General features: G+C 42.1%; 1 protein-coding gene across 1 annotated transcript; it reads right to left on the reverse strand.

Moving 5' to 3' along the window:
• Window positions 1-5,592: 5,592 nt before the first annotated feature.
• On the reverse strand, window positions 5,593-17,000 carry LOC129817709 (melanocortin-2 receptor accessory protein 2A-like). Its single transcript, XM_055873207.1, has 4 exons — window positions 16,701-17,000; window positions 16,369-16,531; window positions 11,862-11,961; window positions 5,593-8,933 (listed from the first exon to the last, which is right to left on the reverse strand). Exons 2-4 carry the CDS (start codon window positions 16,502-16,504, stop codon window positions 8,453-8,455), a joined length of 717 nt encoding a protein of 238 aa, XP_055729182.1. The 5' UTR covers window positions 16,505-16,531; window positions 16,701-17,000; the 3' UTR covers window positions 5,593-8,452.
• Between the last annotated feature and the right edge of the window lie 1,429 nt (window positions 17,001-18,429).

Genomic DNA, 18,429 nt, shown 5'->3' on the forward strand with positions numbered 1-18,429 from the left:
TCGAGATATTAGCTGATGTACGAAGGGCTATATAAAATAAACCTGATTTGATTTGATCAGTATTTCTGCGCACTGGCACACTCAGGCGAACGTGCTCTAAAATCAGCGTAGATAGCCAGAGTGAATTTATGAACACACCTTTTGTCTCATTCTCTCTCACTGAGCCGCTGCTGGAGACATACCAAGGCGCTAACTCAATCAACAGACAGTCATCCATATTGGCAAACAAGAACTCTGTGTAGAAGTATGCACAGATCTTGGATTAGGCTACCATCCCTGAATTCGAGTTAGGGTGGAGGACACAAAATGGGCCTCAGGGTCCGTATCCGCAAAGCGTAACAGAGTAGAAAATTGGTCGTAAGTACCAAGTATAGAGACATTTTACTCATGCTCTCATGGGTAAAAATAAAAGCCTCTTTAGTCATGAGTCCCACCTAGTCGACAGATATTTAGGACACCTCATGAGCTGTCCTAACCAGTTAAGAGTTACCAGCAGGTGTCTTGGTAATAGAAAAAGGCAGCGAGTCAGTGGTTCCTGCACCATAGACAGACAAATGCTTTGGAGTTGTTGAAATAATAGTTTGATATTTCTATATGATCAACCCATAAATAATCTAGACATTCATGCAACAGTGTCTCTTGCGCTTTTGCCAATGATTTCACATAGGCCTAGGCCTCATAGGGTGTCTTTGGGGTAAACCCACTCCCCTCCCTATCCTGTAATTCTCCCAGAAATCACTATGTCAACAACAACAAAATACCAACCCTTTCCCTGGCTTCCATTACTCTTGCTCAACTAAACAATTCATGTGTCTCATCTCAACTTTTTAAGTCAATCCAACATAACGATTTGTGATGGCCTGTCCCAACTGTGTCTTATGTCGAAAAATCTGATTACAAAGGTTCCGTTTCAGAGCTCCAAAATTGTATGTCATACTATGTCGTTGGAGGAAGCATGGGCAAGTTATGCTACGTTAAACATTAATAAACATTTGGGAGACTTGTAAGAGAAAATAACCAGAAAGATTTAATGTACAGTCACATTCACCGTGGTTGTCTGAAGCGAGCACAGCTGGCAATGCCTCATTGCGACTGGTTATTCCCAATGATATATTCCCCATCATTTGCAACAATGTCAATGAGCGTCATCACTATATTTCCTTTGTTGTACCTCAAACTGTCGTGATTACCAGCTGAGATAAACTTTTACGAGTTTATTTTACTCCTGGCTTTGTCTGGGCAGTGTCATGTCACCCTAAAACCTACTCTGAGCTGGGAGTTTTTATTGTCTTAATAAAACAGGTTTTAGCAGGATTCCTAGGTACCTTTCTGAGACGCTTTTTGGATACTGCCTCAGATCAGCAACTCGGGGAAACTTCACCCTACTTTGTGAACCATCATCAGTGCCACTCCACTGCCCCACCCTCTGGTCAACAACAGTCATTACATCTTCAAGGACCAGACTTCTCAATAGAAGCAGGAGTAGTTAGGGTGAAGTTGCCTCTAGACACTGATCTTGAGTCAGTTTAGGATGTTCCCCACTCTTGGTTGAGGATAGGATTGCGGAATGGAGAAGCTGATCCTAGAGCTGTACCTAGGGGAAACTTTACTAATGGAAGCTCATGGTCAACATGTGGGGTGGAAATAAATGGTCATAATAAAAAAAGTATTTATTTCTAATGTGGAACTTGTCTGTGTCAGAGTACTGAAATTATTTTCAAGGATGATTATGAATACTGTATTTTGCAAGAAGGACAATTATTCACTCAATGGACAAAGATACACTCAAAGCCTTACGGCGTGTGTGTGTGTGTGTGTGTGTGTATGTGCAAAATGTGACGTAGTAGACCAGTACTAACCACCCACCCTCTTCCATCCATTCATTGATTGTGTTTTCACACTGGATTCTGCTTTGCTGACCTAAACAGAACTCATTACTTTGGGGGAGGATGAAGTCGGCATCTCAAATGGCACCCTATTCCCTTTATAGTGCACTACTTTTGACCAGGCCCATTTTGACTATGGAAGAATAGGGTGCCACGAAGGCTGATGGAACACTTCATTCAGAGGGAATGTAAGACCGCCTGACTCCACCCCTCCCACTCAGTCCCGGGTCACCATAGAAACATTCCTTCTTGAACAATAAACACAGTGACTAGTTCTGAACTTCTGTCACGTTCCTGACCTGTTTTCCCTTGTTTTTGTATTTGTTTAGTATGGTCAGGGTGTGAGTTGGGGTGGGCATTCTATGTTGTGTGTCTAGTTTGTCTGTTTCTGTGTCCAGCCTAATATGGTTCTCAATCAGAGACAGCTGTCAATCGTTGTCCCTGATTGAGAATCATATATAGGTGGCTTGTTTTGTGTTGGGGATTGTGGGTGGTTGTTTCCTGTTTTTGTGTTTTTTTGTCTGCACCAGTTAGGACTATGACAGTTTGTTTTGTCATTTTGTATAGTGTCTTGCTTTGTGTTAATTAAATAATGGAAAATTACCACGCTGCACATTGGTCCTCAGATCCTTCTCGCCTCTCCTCGTCTGAGGAGGATGACGACTTAGACTGCCGTTACAACTTCTACATTTATTCAACAGAGAGTATACTCTGTATTCAGTTTACACAAATCATTCACAACACAAACTGTGTTCCTATTGTCAAACTTTTCACATCAAGTTTTATATGTAACCCGACTCTTAGCTTGTGTTTACGTTAGAAAAATCTGTAGTTATCACATTTGAATTTAAAAAGCTCAAAGAGTGAGTAACAAAATTGGAGAAGCCAGAGCCTGTATTCATAAACATGTCAGACTATGAGAGCTGATCTGGGATCAGTTTTTTCTTTTAGATCACAATGAATACGATTATATGAACAGGTGGGAACTGACATATCAGCCCACCTACTCTGAGAAGCTTTATGGATACGGACCCTGGTAGACCCTTGCAGACCCTGGATTGTGGGTTCGATTTCCAAGGGCCACCCATATGTAAAGTGTATGCACGCATGACTGGAAGTTGCTTTAAATAAAAGCATCTGCTAAATTGCAGATATTTTATTATTATACACGTATACTGAAAACAATATAAAAGCATTATTTACAATGAATTGTTCAGTACCTAATATGCTAAAGGCCAGTGGTGTAAAGTACTTAAGTAAAGTCGTTTTTTGGGGTATATTTACTTTACGATTTATATTTTTGACAACTTTTACTTTTACTTCACTACATTCTTAAAGAAAATTATGTAGTTTTTACTCCATACATTTTCCCTGACACCCAAAAGTACTCGTTACATTTTGAATGCTTAGCAGGACAGGAAAATTCACACACTTATCAAGAGAACGCCCCTGGTCATCCCTACTGCCTCTGATCTGATGGGCTCACTAAACACATGCCTCATTTGTAAAGGATGTCTGAGTGTTGGAGTGTGCCCCTGGTTATCCATAAATAAAAAACAAAAACATTTGAAATTATTTATACTTTTACTTTTGATACGTTAAGTATGTTTAGACTTTTACTCAGGTAGGTTTTTACTGGGTGACTTTTACTTGAGTCATTTTCTATTAAGGTATCTTTACTTTTACTCAAGTATGACAATTGTTCCGCCACTGCAAGGGGCTACAGTGGCAAATGCATTTTGCTAAGTGTCTCAACCAGTGGCGATTTTAGCATGTAAATCTTGGTGTGGAAAACAACATTTCGTTGTATTTTTATTCATGCCAGCAAAGCCACTAAATTACACAACACAACACTAAACTACACCACACTAAGCAGTACATTAATTGCACTATAATGGTGACAAATGGTGCCCACAAACTGTTAGGGTCTACATAAAGCTGTCCCAACAGCAGAGCTTTCTTTTCAGCACCATGGAGTGAATCGTTACCACCACTACACCTGGCTATCAGCAGAGACTTGTCTGGCAGCAAAACAGTTCATTCAGCCTCATTTACTGCCCTTTTTAAAAACATAGCTGATATGGCTGACTTGCTTAAACAAAATGGTTTCTACTGACAATTGAGATGTACACACTTCTGAAATGTACAGTGAAAGAATTCAGAACATGGGCCGTTCTTACAGTATTCTGCCTGTACATCAAGTCAGAACCGTAGGACAAATAAAGGGGGCATATAAGCAGACAATGAAAGCTCTTACAATATTCAATGATGACGTTTCTTTAAAATAGGCTATAGGCTACATGTGCACCACCAAGTCAGAACAGTAGCCTAAGTTATGAAGGGGGAAGGGACCAAATGATTAGGGTGAGGCACATGGGCTACTAAAAGCTTACTACACAACATACACTTAGTATTACTTTATTGGCTGCAGTATACATATCTCCCTGGCATATTACATCATTTATGCAGCAGCATACAAGACATTTTTGGACTCACCTTGTTCGGCTGTGCTCACTTGAACAGGAAGGTGGCGCGGCGGTCTTTCTTTTGGGTTCTAGAAAGAGGCCAGAGTTTGTGATTTGGAATTCCGAGTTGGATGACCATTCAAAATTATTTTCCGTATTTTCCCAGTCTTAGCTAGTTCTTTTCAGAGTTCCCAGTTGTCTTGAACTCCCTGAAGTCAGATTTCCCAGTTCCGAGTTTCCAGTTGTGTTGAACATAAGTCATGCTGGATTGATAGCATGGCCAATCTATTCAAATATAACCAATTAGATATCACGAATTGCGGCGAAAAAGTGGGTATTTTTTAAATTTATAAATAAGGATAAACATTCACGTGCAACGCCATTGGCCAGAAGTTACATACATGTCTCATCACCGCAACTCCCCTATGGCCTCTGCGAAGGTCGAGAGCCAAGCCGCACTGCTTCTTGACATATTGCCCGCTTATCCCGGATGCCAGTCACACCAATGTGTCGGAGGAAACACCGTCGAACTGACAACCGAAGTCAGCTTGCAGGAGCCCGGCCTGCCACAAGGAGTTGCTAGAGCACGATGAGACAAGTCCGGCCAAACCCTCCTCTAACCCGGACCAAGCTGGGCCAATTGTGCGCCGCCCCATGGGTCTCCCGGTCACAGCTGGCTGTGACACAGCCTAGGATTGAACCCGAGGCTGCAGTCGTGCCTCAGCACTCATTGTTGAATTTTCATTTCCAACTTGTTGTGTAATGTTTATGTCCAATGGCCGATGCGCACAGATACATTTTATCTATCATTTCTCTTCATATGACAAAGATTGAAAAGGATTTGCCAGTAGATTGTCGACTTGACTCATAACGATGACTGCTTGTCTAGCTTGCTAGCTACGATTTGAAATGATGATATTGACATGATCAGTCCAATCAAAGCTATGGTAGATATGTGATTTTACGTCATTTTATCTGTGGCCAATGACCTTGAGCCCTCTTGGATGGGCACTTCTAATGTAACTTTATGGCAGCACCCAAGGTGAAAAAATGTATTCTCTCCCAGTAGATTTTGCGGTGACGTAGTGTCCCCATGAGTGATGGAACACTGAGCCAATCACGGCTCAACTAGAGAACATTATTTTCCGCTGGCTGCCCTACCACCTCAAAAAGCACTGAGCTAGGCTGAAAGACCTGCATTTTGGAGCTGCCTTACTTAAGAAAACAAAAAAGAGACCATGTTTATATGCAGCTTTATTAACTCAATTATTGTTGTTTTTTTACATTGCTTGCAAACTGATATGTGACACGTATTAATGCCAAAATAACATGCAAAACAGTCAACAAATCAAAACTATAACAGGTGGGGCTCTGATGCATCACCAATGGTCTCAAAAATGTTAGCTACTCTACAACACCTAACAGGACTTAGAGAAAGAGACTTTTAGTGTGTGTGTGAGAGAGAGTGTTACAGAGAGTGTGAGAAAGAAAGAACACGATGAAAACAAATTTCCCTCCATACTAGTGATAACTGTCCTCCATAAAGCAAAACTGAGTTCTGTTTTTGCCAACATTAAATTTGTCAAGGGACAACGGTCCACTCTTAGAAAAAAGGTTCCAAAATGATTTTTCGGCTGTCCCCATAGGAGAACCCTTTTGCTTCCATGCAGATACAGTTGAAGTCGGAAGTTTACATACACTTAGGTCGGAGTCATTAAAACTAATTTTTCAACCACTCCACAAATTTCTTGTTAACAAACTATAGTTTTGGCAAGTTGGTTAGGACATCTACTTTGTGCATGACACAAGTACTTTTTCCAACAATTGTTTACAGATTATTTCACTTATAATTCACTATCACAATTCCCCTGGGTCAGAAGTTTACATACACTAAGTTGACTGTGCTTTTAAACAGCTTGGAAAATTCCAGAAAATGATGTCATGGCTTTAGAAGCTTCTGTTTGGCTAATTGACATCATTTTGGGTCAATAGGAGGTGTACCTGTGGATCTATTTCAAGGCCTACCTTCAAACTCAGTGCCTCTTTGCTTGACATCAAGTCAGCCAAGACCTCAGAAAAAAAGATTGTAGACCTCCACAAGTCTAGTTCATCCTTGGGAGCAATTTCCAAACGCCTGAACGTACCACGTTCATCTGTACAAACAATAGTACGCAAGTATAAACACCATTGGACCACGCAACCGTCATACCGCTCAGGAAGGAGACGCGTTCTGTCTCCTAGAGATGAATGTACTTTGGTGCAAAAAGTGCAAATCAATCCCAGAACAATAGCAAAGGACCTTGTGAAGATGCTGGAGGAAACAGGTGCAAAAGTATCTATATCCACAGTAAAACGAGTCCTATAATTGACATAACCTGAAAGGCCGCTCAGCAAAGAAGACTGCTCCAAAACCACCATAAAAAAGCCAGACTACGGTTTGCAACTGCACATGGGGACAAAGATTGTACTTTTTGGAGAAATGTCCTCTGGTCTGATGAAACCAAATAGAACTGTTTGGCCATAATGACCATCATTATGTTTGTTGTCCAAATGGACAATGACCCCAAGCATACTTCCAAAGTTGTGGCAAAATGGCTTAAAGACAACAAAGTCAAGGTATTGGAGTGGCCATCACAAAGCCCTGACCTCAATCTCATAGAAAATTTGTGGCCAGAACTGAAAAAGCGTGTGCGAGCAAGGAGGCCTACAAACCTGACTCAGTTACATCAGCTCTGTCAGGAGGAATGGGCCAAAATTCACCTTGTGGAAGGCTACCCGAAACATTTGACCCAAGTTAAACATAGGGCCCTGGTCAAAAGTAGTGCACTAAAGGGAATAGGGTGCCATTTGGGACGCAGGCTAGTCTTTGCAAGATGAATGCAGGATGAGTCATCTCCTCTAACTTACAATGAGACAATCTCCTTGTACCTCTTTTGTCATCTTGTTATTGACTAATGTGTTTGTATTATGAAAGGTTTGTTCTTTCATAAAGATGAATTAAAGCAAAGAAAGCTTAGATTAGATGCATCTGCAGGTTCTGAAGCTGGCCTAAGACTTTAATTAGCTGTTTATGCTATGCTAGTGTAATATACCTGTAAACAAAAAAAACTCAGAGACTCATGTCTGATGGTTTATATTACTTGTATTATCATCTATACATTAACAGTATTTATACATGCATTTATATATTTAGAACCTGCTTCTTTAGTGTCTGATGATGTTTCTGTCTGGAAAATGTCTCAGTCGAGATACGACAAGGGCAACGGAAGACTAGTGTTCATCAATATATATTCCACACAGTCTCTCGCTCTTCTCCAACCCCCTCTCTGCTTTTTAATTCAATCTTTATGAGATGGTTTCTCATAAAGAGGCATCTCATCTCTCCTGTGTAGTGTCATCCAGCCCATACTTATAAAATGAATTCATGAGTTAGCCATTAAGATAAAGTAATGGTTTGTGATGGTTAGAGCATTGAACTAGTAACCGGAAGGTTGCTAGATCGAATCCCCAAGCCGACAAGGTAAAAATCTGTCATTCTGCCCCTGAACAAGGCAGTTAACCCATTGTTCCTAGGCCGTCATTGAAAATAAGAATTTGTTCTTAACTGACTTGTCTAGTTAAATAAAGGTTAAATAAAGGTCAAGTTAAAAAAGTCGCTGAAGTTTCCACTTGAGAATATTCTCCCTTGCAAAAAACATTGTCACCCTGTGTCAACCTATTAGTACAAGCTAACAAGTAAGGTTCACCAGGGGCTGATGGTGGTTTGTAAAGAGTATTTTCTGCCAATAGCCAGATGGAAAAGAGCTAGGTCATGTTCATGAGGTCCCAAACACAGGAAAACGGACTAAAACAGGGCGGGACTAACTGGAATTGTCCAATAAGAAACACAAATGTTTGTTTTTATGTTGCAAAATGTTTTCGGTTGCATGCCCTAATGAACACAACCCTGGTAGTCATGGGTGAGGTCAGTGTAACTTTACAGTACCTGTTAGTCCACACTCCTATAAAAGAAATGAGCAGAGGCCATTTGGAACTCAAGTATTGCTATGGTAACATATCTCCAATAATGATGTCACTGATGTATGTGGAGGGAGCGGGGCCTCAGCTGATGACGTGGTGGCCATCCTGACCGCACGATTGGCTGTCCAGGAGGACGGGCGGCTCACAGAGCAGCAGATCATCCTCTCCCATCATTGAGCTGTGCTCCGAGTTCACAAAGTTGGGAATGTCGAAGTGGTGCGACAGGAAGCTGTGTTCCCTCTCTGACTTTCCCTCCTCCGGAAGTCCCTGGAGGTCGATACCGCCGTCTCCCCGCTCGCTGGCTTCCCCCGCCTCCCCCATCTCCTCCAACCCGAAGGAGCTGCGTCCGCCCAGCCTCCCGCGGACCCTATGCGGCCCACATCCACCCCCTGCTCCCCCTCTCCCCTGCTTCTCCTTGCTGATGTAGAAGAAGGAGCGTGATTCGTCCAGAAGGGGGCGCGAGAAGGCCTTGTCCTCGTCGGCCAGGGAGTCCCCCTGGGGGCAGCGGATGTCCACGACGCAGTTCCCCAGCCGGTGGCGCTTCTCGCACAGCTCCGGGTTTCTGTTGGGGAGGGAGAATAGAGAGCGAGATGTTACAAGGAGAGAGGGAGTGTGTGAAAGAGATGCCTTCAATAGAGACCTTAATTTTAAAGTGTATTTATTCCAAGTTTTTATAGAGCCAAACGTACCAGTAACTAAATATTTTCCTTAATTTTCAACCAATTGCAGCCATGTGTTCATTGTCAACTGTTTCTATTGGTCCAGTTAATAGAAGTCAGAGATCTCCACACCATGTTCCTTGACCTCACCACTGCATTTGGCTCAGTTCCACACAATCTCCTCTGGGCAGCATTCGATTTCTTCAAGGTTCCAGAGTCCATCACAACCCTTGTCAAGGCAAACTTCCATGACCTGCGACTCTTCAGAACACCAGAATTGACCTTGACCAAGCCCAGGTGAATATGGCATGATGCAAGCCTCAAGGACACAGACCAAGCCCAGGTGCTAAGGCAGTAGACCATCAGAGGACTCAAGAGCATTGACAGGTCCATCAATCCTGCCAAGCTGAAGCTTTGAAACCAAGTGAACAACCATCAATGCCTTGCCTCCCAGAACACTCGACCCTATGCAACAAAAAGCATTTGTCCACGGAGGAGAACAAAATCGTAGAAATCTCTTTCCAAGGACAGAGAATGGAAAATGCTGACGGATGTGGGCCAATGCCTCACAGTTCCATCTGATACAACAGCTGTTACCAACCTAAGACCAAACCTGGTACTATGGTCTACTATGGTCACAGTCTCTGTGCGCTCTCTACTTTGTGGAGTTAACAGTGCTTTGGGAGGATAAGGTGGACGAGGCATACGAGAAGAAGAGGCTGAGCTTGCAGTGGATACAGAGCAGGGAGGCTAGAAAGCAAGAGTCTGCCCAGTGGAGGTTGGGTGTCGTGTATTTGTGGCAACATCTACTACCAGGTTGCTGAAGGACCTTGGGATCCACTGCCAAGCCTTATGTCAAACCATCAAGGCAACTTCAGAGGATGCTGAAAGGGGCAGCCAGTGGCTCCGGCCGAAGAGAAAATAACCCAGATGGGCCTCAAAGTGAGCGGGAAGGAGATTGAGCAGGTATAGAGGGGGCTGGTTCTGGGATACCAGAATTCACTGTTGAGCCTTCTGGAAATGCTGTGGACTCATCAACGAAACATTTAATATGGAAGGTGCCCACTTGAAAACACCAATGAAATATCTGCCTTATCCCCATCTCAACAACATCAAGCAGATTTTAAGTTAGTGCTCACAATCAACAATTGGCACAAAGGATTTATAACACCATGTCCTGTGTTTTCAGAACTACTTTTAACTACGGTGAGCCATATCAGTTTTAGCTGCCAGGTTTGTATGTTTAACTTACTCTGCTACTGCAGCTTTTTTTAAATTAAGTAATTTTAAACAGGACATTCTCAGTCCGATTTTAAGCTTTTTAAGTGTTAGAGTAATGCCCAGCTCTCTCACAGAGGGGGTTAGTGTGGAGAGGGGGGGGGGGGTTAGAGAGGAGGGAAGAGTAGGGATAAAAGGAGAGAGGAGGAGGTTAGAAAGAGAGGAGAGGATAAGAGAGAAGGGGCGAGGTTAGTTGAAGAAGATAGGGGAGAGGGGAAGGTTAGGAGTGGCGAGAAATTCAATTTAATGGGACTTTAGGAAAGATTATGAGGATGGATGGATGGAAAGGAGAGGGCAGAGAGAAGTCTATGAAAGAGCAGAGAAGTGGCGAGGATGTGCGCAAGATGAAGAGGAGAGAACCCACTGGGCACAGACATCAGTTCAAGTCTAGATTTACATTTGGTTGAGTTGTCAACTAACGTCAATTTAACGTGAAATCAACAGCAAAAATGTGACCATATCATTGTATTTAGGTTAAAAGTTGGGTGAAAAAAATACAAAATTACCTGACTTTTGGACTTTTTGCAAATCCAATACTTTTCCCACGTTGATTCAACGTCATCACATAGATTTTTTAATTAATTTATATTATTTTCAAGGACAGCAATATAGCTCTTGTGAATGTCTTATAATCCAACATTTTGATTGAATCCTTTATTAGATTGTGTGATTCAGGATTCATAATCTTAACAGGTTGATGATTTATCACATTACGGAGAGAACAGATTATATTCACTGGGTGATTACTAGATGTTTTAATTTCAAAGGTAGCCTTTCCTAACCTGGTCCCAGATCTGTTTGTGCCAATAACCATATGGGAGTGAGCAAGACAGCACAAATGGTGCTTTTTCCATTGAGACTTACCTCCACACCAGTGTGTCACCAGTGTGTTAATGGAAGCTCTAGTGTTAGTGTGCTTCCACTCCAGAGCCAAGCCATCTGCCTCTAAAGTGCCATGAAACAGCCTCGAGAGGTGAGACTTAATGGATTGATGCAGAGACAATTTAATATAAACAGATTAAGATAAAGCTCCTTATTTCTCCTTGACATATACCTCTCTTTCTTATTTATTATCTACTAACGGAAATCCTGCTGATGGCATATTAACCAAAAAGCAACATTTTAGCCACAGTTGTTCTGCAGTGCGGTAGGTAAGGCGGTTGGATATGATCAAGGAGGGAATCGGTCTTTGGCTCTGTCTCAATTGTCTAAAAATCTGTTCTCTCCTCGGGTCTTCTTCATTTGCACTGATTAGAAAAGACTTGGCAGGTGAAAACAATATAGTGGAAGCTCATCATTAGGCTGGCTTTCACCTGCTCAATTATTTTAGATTAGTGCAGATACCGGAGGAGGCAAGGAGAGGACAGACAGACAATTGAGAAAAAGGCCTTGAAACCGCAATGCTAGTTTCTGGGGCTGTCCATGGTGCTGGAAGGGCTCTCAGCAAAGTGGGAGAGGTAAGGGGTAGAGGGTTTCAGGGGAAAAGGGGACCGTAGATGGGGTAGACAGATTGTACGGTTTAGGGGGGGAAAGAGGGGCTGTTTTCAACTCACTCTTGGTGCGGGGCTCCTGTCTTGGTCAGCAGGGTGAGGACGAAGAACATGAAGACGACGAACACGGCTAGTCCCACCCAGAAGCCGATGACGATGGAGTCTGCAACATCAGATCAACAAGGAATTATGGTCCAGTTCCGGTCAGTGAATAGTCATTAAGTTGTAAAACAAGCACACTGCGTTGGAAGATGTTACATCATCTCCATCTCTCCCTCTGTCTTTCACGTTTCTCTTATTCCCTCTCTTTAAATACAGTAAGATTGTTTTGGAGAGATTTCTGGATGAGATGGAGAAGTGAATGCAACATATGTATTATTAACTTGCCGATTCCATTTGATATACAGCGGCTTGCGAAAGTATTCACCCACCTTGGCATTTTTCCTATTTTGTTGCCTTACAACCTGGAATTAAAATTGATTTTTGTGGGGTTTTTATCATTTGATTTATACAAAATGCCTACCACTTTGAAGATGCAAAATATTTTTTATTGTGAACAAACAAGAAATAAGACAAAAAAAACAGAATAGTTATGCCCCCTCAAGTTTTCACCCCCCACCACCGTCTCTTGTAGTATGTCTCTATAAACTTGGCACATCTATCCACTAGGATTTTTCCCATTCTTCAAGGCAAAACTGCTCCAGCTACTTCAAGTTGGATGGGTTTCGCTGGTGTACAGCAATCTTTAAGTCAAACCACAGATTCTCAATTGGATTGAGGTCTGGGCTTTGACTAGACCATTCCAAGACATTTAAATGTTTCCCCTTAAACCACTCAAGTGTTGCTTTAGCAGTATGCTTAGGGTCATTGTCCTGCTGGAAGGTGAACCTCCGTCCCAGTCTCAAATCTCTGGAAGACTGAAACAGGTTTCCCCTCAAGAATTTGCCTGTATTTAGCACCATCCACCATTCCTTCAATTCCCAGTCCCTGCCGATGAAAAACATCCCCACAGCATGCTGCCACCACCATGCTTCACTGTGTGGATGGTATTCTCTGGGTGATGAGAGGTGTTGGGTTTGCGCCAGATATAGTGTTTTCCTTGATGGCCAAAAAGCTCAATTTTAGTCTCATCTGTCCAGAGTTCAATCTCCATATGTTTGGGGAGTCTCCCACATACCTTTTGGCGAACACCAAACATGTTTGCTTATTTTTTTCTGGCCACTCTTCCATAATTCCCAGCTCTGTGGAGTGTACGGCTTAAAGTGGTCCTATGGACAGATACTCCAATCTCCACTGTGGAGCTTTGCAGCTCCTTCAGGGTTATCTTTAGTCTCTTTGTTTCCTCTCTGATTAATGCCCTCCTTGCCTGGTCTGCAAGTTTCGGTGGGCGGCCCTCTTTGGCAGGTTGGTTGTGGTGTCATATTTTTTCCATTTTTTAATAATGGATTTAATGGTGCTCCGTGGGATGTTCAAAGTTAGATTTTTTTTATAACCCAACCCTGATCTGTTCTTCTCCATAACTTTGTCCCTGACCTGTTTGGAGAGCTCCTTGGTCTTCATAGTGCCACTTGCTTGGTGGTGCCCCTTGCTTAGTGGTGTTGCAGACTCTGGGGCCTTTCAGAACAGGTTTATATATACTGAGATCATGTGATAATTAAATAAAGTCTACCAGTGTGCAATCTAACTAATTATGTGACTTCTGAAGGTAGTTGTTTGCACCAGATCTTATTTAGGGGCTTCAGAGCAAAGGGGGTGAAAACACATGCACTTTTCCGTTTGTTATTTTTTAGAAAAAAGTATTTTTTTTCATTTCACTTCACAAATTTGGACTATTTGTGTATGTCCATTACATAAAATCCAAATAAAAATCAATTTAAATTACAGGTTGTAATGCAATAGGAAAAACGCCAAGGGGGGTGAATACTTTTGCAAGGCACTGTAAACCTAAGCTTGAAACCCTAGGCCTATAGGCATTGGCTATTTTTTTAAATCCCGGGATGAATTTAAACAATAGCTGTTGATAACTTCCTAACTGCTTTAGTCCTAAATAACATAATTGAATATAAACTCAGCAAAAAAAGAAACGTCCCCTCACTGTCAACTGCGTTTATATTCAGCAAACTTAACATGTGTAAATATTTGTATGAACATAACAAGATTCAACAACTGAAACAAACTGAACAAGTTCCACAGACATGTGACTAACAGAATAATGTGTACCTGAACAAAGGGGGGGGGGGGGGGGGGGGCAAAATCAAAGTAACAGTCAGTATCTGGTGTGGCCACCAGCTGCATTAAGTACTGCAGTGCATCTCCTCCTCATGGACTGCACCAGACTTGCCAGTTCTTGCTGTGAGATGTTACCCCACTCTTCCACCCAGGCACTTGCATGTTCCCGGACATTTCTGTGGGAAATGGCCCTAGCCCTCACTCTCCGATCCAACAGGTCCCAGACGTGCTCAATGGGATTGAGATCCGGGCTCTTCGCTGGCCATGGCAGAACACTGACATTCCTGTCTTGCAGGAGAACTGCACAGAACAAGCAGATGGCTGGTGGCATTGTCATGCTGGAGGGTCATGTCAGGATGAGCCTGCAGGAAGGGTACCACATGAGGGAGGAAGATGTCTTCCCTGTAACGCACAGCCTTGAGAATGCCTGTAATGCCAACAAGCTCAGTCCGATGATGCTGTGACATACCGCCCCAGACCATGACGGACCCTCCACCTCCAAATCGATACCGCTCCAGAGTACAGGCCTCGGTGTAACACTCATTCCTTTGACGATAAATCGGCAAATTTGAAGATCACCGGCAACTCGGCAGTGAAGAGCACTTTTTGCCAGTCTTATCTGGTCCAGCGACGGTGGGTTTGTGCCCATAGGCGACGTTGTTGCCGGTGATGTCTGGTGAGGACCTGCCTTACAACAGGCCTACAAGCCCTCAGTCCAGCCTTTCTCAGCCTATTGCGGACAGCCTGAGCACTGATGGAGGGATTGTGCGTTCCTGGTGTAACTTGGGCAGTTGTTGTTGCCATCCTGTACCTGTCCCACAGATGTGATGTTCGGATGTACCGATCCTGTGCAGGTGTTGTGACACGTGGTCTGCCATGATCAGCTGTCCGTCCTGTATCCCTGTAACGCTGTTTTAGGCGTCTCACAGTACAGACATTGCAATTTATTGCCCTGGCCACATCTGCAGTCCTCATGCCTCCTTGCAGCATACCTAAGGCACATTCACACAGATGAACAGGGACCCTGGGCATCTTTATTTTGGTGTTTTTCAGTCAGTAGAAAGGCCTCTTTAGTGTCCTAAGTTTTCGTAACTGTGACCTTAATTGCCTAAGCTGTTCCACAGGTGCATGTTCATTAATTTTTTATGGTTCATTGAACAAGCATGGGAAACAAATTCTTTGAAAGACAGGGTCCTGAAAAAGGGACGTTTCCTTTTTTGCTGAGTTTAGATGATTGAAATATTGTAACATTTAATTTGCTCTGTTAAACTTACCCTTTGGAATTACTTTGATCGCAACAGTGAATCTATTAGGTGTAGATTTCTCAAATCATTCTCACATTGGTAATAGTCAGTGAAAAATTTCTAAGCTGGGCTTGGTTAAAACCCTGGATGGAAGACCAAAGGGATAGCTGTAGATAGCTCAACTCTCCAGTAGGAAGTGCTGCCCAGTTTATAATTAAGCAATAAGGCACGAGGGGGTGTGGTATATGGCCAATATATCACGGCTAAGGGCTGTTCTTATACACGGCGCATCGCGGAGTGCCAGGACACAGCTCATAGCCGTGGTATATTGGCCATATATCACAAATCCCTGAGGTGCCTTATTGCTATTATAAACTGGTTACCAACGTAATTAGAGCAGTAAAAATAAAATGTCATACCCGTGTTATAAGGTCTGATATACCACGGCTGTCAGCCAATCAATGCTTTATCTTGGCCAGGTCGCAGTTGCAAATGAGAACTTGTTCTCAACTAGCCTACCTGGTTAAATAAAGGTGAAATGAAAATAAAAAAAATCAGCATTCAGGGCTCGAACCACCCAGTTTATACTTTTTTCTTATAGCAGATATTGCATAGAGTATCTGATGTTGCTTCAAAGGTACAAATTCAACATATTTTATGAGGTTTGTTGAAAATTGGTTACCATAATGACATAATCCTGTGGTTGAATTTTCACTCAAAACAACAGTTGATGACTTTTTGCAAATCCACTGTATTTTCCATATAGATTTCACATCACAATATGTTGACAAATGATGTTGAAACAAGGTTGATTGAACCAGTTTGTGTCCAGTGGGGTCCCACTGATTTGGAAAAAAGGAGCATTACAATTAGGGAAGCAGCTGCCTGATGCAATTATAGAAACCCAATTAACATAGAGGATAGACGTGGTGGGAGTGTAAACAAACATGCACGCGCGCAGACACACACTCACAGCGACAAATGCACGCCGACAAAATGTAATGTACACACGCGCAACACACACTCAATCAATTGATTTATCTAGCGTTTCATTAAGAGGCCAGGGCAGGCGTTTAGTAAAATAAGATGTCACTCACATCGATGAGCCTTGAGACCCTCGAAAGACACGGGCTCGTCATCGTCATAATATTCATACTGCCACACATAATCACTGCCACGTGTGATGCTGGGTCGACTTTGATTATAATTATGGTTATTATGGATTTCGGACATCTCAAATGGACACTGGGTTTACCAGACCTAAGAGAAGACAAAAAATAACAGCAAAAGTATTGGCAAGCTGAACAACCGACTTAGACCAGGGCATCCGTATGAAAATCGAACCATAAACATTTTCCAGAAATATAAGAACAGATGAAAAGTTTCCAATTGAAGTAAAATGTTCACGTTTTTTTTGACAATAGCCTACCTGCATTTCTTTCAGAATTTAGAAATCCTACAAATGCTCCAACACATTTATCCAGCATCCACTCTTGGAAACGGTAATTCAGTCGCGAACAAATTTCCTAGACACGGAGCGTCAAAAGCGAATTCAAGATAAGAGAAAAGTAGAAAAACCATTACAAATAGACACAAACTCAGCTGCGTTATTTTCAAGCCTGTGCATCAGCTGTACATCACACCTAGGCTATGCATCACACTGCTGCTATAGAAGCCTGCAAAGCGCAGTATCAAGTATCCTCCGCACGAGGGTTCACTGCGGTTGGATAAGCAGCAGCGCGGGTGGGATACCGTGTGACGCAACCTAGGATAATATATTCATATTGATCGGCTTTGGGTATTGAATTGGATTGGATGAGCGAAGGGAGACGTTGTTGTCGAAAACCTAGTGAATGGGTAAAGGCAGTAATGTAGGCCTATTGTAAAAAATATGTTATGCCTTTTAAAGGGGCAATCTGTGATTGATACATCAATTTTTGGACTGAAATTAAATTAACCATACATAGCCATTGATTCTTGAAGAATATAACAAACACATGCCTCATGAGCTTGGTTCAACTGTCTAACACCACCTGAACCCAAAATATGATCTTGTTTTACTCCTTTGTTTGTAAAAAATATGGTTGTAAACAAACACTGTATAGCCTCACAACACGGTTAAAACTATAATGTTGATATCATATCATGAACTTGAGAGTGGTTACATTTCTCCAGACCCATCCTTCAGCTCCAAGGTTATTATAGTTTTGTGATTTTGTAATAGTTTTTATTTATTAGAGTTTTATAAAATAATTGTTATTTTTATTTTATATGATTTAGTTTCAGATTCAGATGTAGTCGTAGTGTTAGGGACAGACAGTAGCTAGGAGCCATTTAAGTGTTTTAGGCTTATAGTTTGTGTTTTTGGGGATGTCACTTCCTGCCACAGGGGGGGAGGGGGGGGGGGGGTACATAAGGTGATGAGGTTTGGTTATGTTCTAATTATAAATCTATCTTAATGTGACTTGGATTTAAAAGGATAATCGTCGGCAGAGGCACTCCAGGGATTTTGGGCCCCATGAAAAAATATCACATTGGGCCCCACCACCACAGGCCACTCAAACCCTGCGCAATTGCTGTAACCACACACCTCCAGAAGCCAATCGACCCGTTCAAAGCTTTAAATAACTCTATCGTTGCAGGCTTGTAACTCTCTTATAGTCCAATATTTACTGTACGATATTTACTGACAGTGAGCAGTGAAAATATAACACTGTGCAGACATACATGCAACATTCTGCATTCAGTGGAATTCACTATTTGATGCAAGACTGATACCCTCTATAAGAAATGTGCTAAAGGACATCTTTTACAGTCTAAATGTAATTTTAATGGTACAATTCTTGAATGGAAAATTCTCTTAACATTCATGAATAACTTAAAATAAATATTAATTAAATATATATTAACCTTCAATTAAAATAAATTAACATTATCATCTATAGAATGATACAACAAACCAAATAATAAAATCAGCAGCAGATTTTTGAACAAAGTATACATACCAACTAGAAAATAAGCAGCTGTAAAAGTGGAAATGGGAAATGGAAAACAATATGGAAATGAAAAGGCCTGATGGTGGCGCTAGGGGAAAGGTCACTAGGTCATCAAATCAATACGTTTCTTCCACTTGGGGTCTTGACTGTGCACAACACATT

Source organism: Salvelinus fontinalis, chromosome 20 (genome assembly GCF_029448725.1).
Source record: "Salvelinus fontinalis isolate EN_2023a chromosome 20, ASM2944872v1, whole genome shotgun sequence".
NCBI classification, from domain to species: domain Eukaryota; kingdom Metazoa; phylum Chordata; class Actinopteri; order Salmoniformes; family Salmonidae; genus Salvelinus; species Salvelinus fontinalis.